Raw genomic sequence first — 3,150 nt, 5'->3', positions numbered from 1 at the left:
TTCAAGCGACTGGGTCGGGGACACGACCTGCGTTCGACTATGTGAGAGTCCAGCGACACAGCCATTACGCTAACTGCTGGTTCCCTATGCCGCCAACTTTTAAATAAGTTTTCCCGCTGGCAGGAACTCGGAAACCTAAGGTAAAACAGTCCTTCATGGCTCGGCTGTTCTGCCATTCAGGACTAGAGACAGAGAGGCCACGGGGTGGGGGGGGGCTGCCTGTCCTGCCAGCCTCACCCCTACCCCAGAGCCAGAGGGCCACAGGCTGGGCTGGCTCCCCTGCGGGGTCGAGAGGGATGGAGCCAGCAAGTGCCTCAGCTCGCACTGTAGACGGAGCGTCCTTAGACTCCGGGATGGGTGAGGGGACATGCCAGGGACAGCCACAGGATGGCCTGTGAACCAGCTGGCAGCAGAAGGGGCAGGCCTGGGAGCCCAGGCTCAGCGGTACAACTCTGGCCCCACTCACACGCAGAAGTTAAGGAATGAGCTGTGAGTTAGGCCAGGCCCCGCCGAGTGGCAACAGGGCAGACACGGGCTGCAGGGATTAGCCTGCTGATGCTGGCTGGGGTGGCGACACCAGAAGGGCAGGCCCTGCTCCAGTATTCCAACAAAACCCCCAAGATTCAAGCTGAAATATGCAGTGAAACAGCCACAGGGACACCCCTCCCGGCCTCCACACTCAGGCATGTCTCAGCCGAGGGGTGGGGGCAGGGGCAGCGGGGCTGCTCCGTCCTGGGTCACCACCCCACCCAGGGCCATACCTCCCCCAGCCCCCAGCAGCCAGAGCCTCATCCTCAGGAATGAGCGTCCACGAGAGCCAGCCTGCCTGCAGCTCGTAAAGCGGCACAGACGCTTGGGCAGGCCGCCACCCACACGCCAGCGCCAGAGGGCCAGGGAGGGCCAGGGTGGTCATCAGCCCAGGGCCCCAGCCCTGCCCCCCTGCCCTCCTTCCCGGGCGCCCTGCCCCACTGGCTACCCGCCACCTGGGTGGCTGCAACCCACCTGCCCCTGCCCAGTGCACTCCCAACACAGTGCTCTTCAGCCTGTCCCAGGCATACTGCCTGCCCTGGGCAGAGCAGGTGCCAGGACCTTCACCCGTGGCCTGCCACTAGCACGTGGGGGCCCAGGGCACCCTGAACGAGGTAGCCTGACAGCCTCTCGAGTAGTCTGGGCTCTGGGGTCACCCGGGAGCACTGGGCAGGGGACACCTACTGCCTGGCACTGGCCCACTTCACATGATGCCGCAACCCTGCGCTAGGTCACCTGCTCTAGGGCCACTAGTGCATGCTGTGGCAACGGGGCGACTCTGGGAACAGGACCAGAGACCAGACCCTCCCTTGTCTTCCCAGTTGTCTCCTTCCTCCCCGCCGTGTTTAGGGAAGTCAGCGGTGGCAACCAAGCAAGCCCTGTTTCTGGGCCACTGGCCTCCCCTTAGGGCTGGAGGAGCCTCCTTGGGGAGGTCACTGGGGTCAATACGTGGTCAGAGGGCCGGGCCATTCTAAATCTTTTCTCCTCGGCTTTAGGTGGGCAGAGGTGGCCCCTGGCCTGCAGTCCCCGCAGGGTGTGGGCTGGACTTCCTACAGTGGGGCTGGGGCTTCCCTGGCACCCTCTGCCTCCTGCCCCAGAGCCCCGCTACGCCAGGACCACCCCAAAGCGAGGAAACTGGCTGGAGGAGTGGGCCATGGCCACCAGCTACCCACAGCAGACCCAGACCACCCCAGGATGGGTGGGGCCTCCCTGTGGCTGGGGCCTCCAGGCACCCCCTCCCTGCAGGGAGCCCAGGGGTATGGCCCTCCTTGCCCAGGCTTCAGACTCCTTCATCCCAGGGTCCCCTGCCAGACCACGCCCAGCACTTGCAGCGCTCATAAACAGCCCAGGGATCTGCTGAGGGCGGAGGTGCCACATCGGGCCAGGGCTTCAGCCCCCACAGCAGAGCTGTGGCCATGGGGGCCAGGATGGAGACGAGACCGAGGGTTCAGGCCTCCAGGGTGGGATGAGGTGAGCAAGTCAGACCAGAGGGAGCTGCACAGCAGCACAACCCACGGGGGACGTGGGGCAGACAAGCTGCAGAAGGACCCGAGTGGGCAGCCAGGACAGTGGGGAGGCACAGGAGCTGACGGGCAGAATTGGAGATGCCCAGAAGGGCCACCGAAGAGCCTGGGCACAGCCAGCAGGGGCCGTGTGTCTGTCCTTGGAAGACGCCCCAGCAAGGCCCTCCTGGGACGCCCACCTCCTCAGTCCCTGTCCATGGTACCCCCGGCCCTGAGACAGCCTGACCAGCAGGGCTCTGCAGCCCCGTGACTCCAGCTCCACCTTAGGGATGGGACCCACCCGCGCTGCTGCCAGAGGCCCACGCCCCACGGGGGCCACGTGCAGGAGCCTGGCCAGCTGTGCCAGAGCCCACTGCATGACAGCCCCTGCCCACTGCCTGGCGGGCCAGTGTCCTCAGAACCAGCAGAGGCACCACAGGGCAGTGTCTGAGTCAGGTGGGTTCAGAGCAGATCGGTCACAGCTGCAGACAGCCCCACAACGGGGGCAGCCCCGCAGTCAGCATGCCTGCTGCCCGGGTCACGGGTGCCCCTATAAGCCTGGCCAACCCACAGCCCCCGGGCCCTACCAGAGATCCGAGTGGATGTGCCAGGCCTACCTGCAGAGAAGATGTGGCCGGCCACGGCCAGGAAGGCGTCGGTCACCACGGGCTCCGACTGCAGGGGGATGTGCAGCTGGCGCGCCACGTCACGGTAGACGCTAGGCCGGATCAGCTCCAGCTCGTCACCTGCGTGGGCACGCAGGCTCAGAGGCAGCCCCGCAGCTCCGGCCCGCTCAGGCTTCGGCGTCAGCCCTGTTGGCAGGGACCTGCCCTGCACTGGCTGCAGCTGACCGCCCATGACCTGTGTGACCCCTAACCCACCTGACCCCACCGGCCCCTAGGGGAAGGACACAGAGGCGAGGCATGTGGGCGCTGGGTGCCTCTGCCCAGGCCAGCTCGGGGCCAAGCCAGCCAGGCCGGTAGGGCGGGAATCCTGAGAGTGTCTGCTTGATGACTCACAGCTGAGACACCCCTGGGGGACAGGAAGGCCAGGGCAGGCAGCCAGTGCAGACCCAGGAGAGGCAGGGGCCCCCCCCCCCCCCCCCCCATCGAGGCGGGCG

General features: G+C 66.3%; 1 protein-coding gene across 2 annotated transcripts in view; it reads right to left on the bottom strand.

Moving 5' to 3' along the window:
* Window positions 1-3,150, bottom strand: part of BOK (BCL2 family apoptosis regulator BOK) — a 9,859-nt gene that overhangs the window by 6,439 nt on the left and 270 nt on the right. For both annotated transcript variants that reach the window (XM_014582809.2, XM_027767000.1), the window contains exon 2: window positions 2,648-2,776. In XM_014582809.2, coding sequence (XP_014438295.2) covers window positions 2,648-2,776 — 129 coding nt within the window. The remainder of the gene's footprint in view (window positions 1-2,647; window positions 2,777-3,150) is intronic.

The sequence above is a fragment of the Tupaia chinensis genome, unplaced genomic scaffold (assembly GCF_000334495.1).
Source record: "Tupaia chinensis unplaced genomic scaffold, TupChi_1.0 Scaffold143823_1, whole genome shotgun sequence".
In the NCBI taxonomy this organism is placed as follows: Eukaryota; Metazoa; Chordata; class Mammalia; order Scandentia; family Tupaiidae; genus Tupaia; species Tupaia belangeri.
Note: the sequence above shows the minus strand (reverse complement) of the source record. Positions and strands in the feature narration are given on the sequence as shown.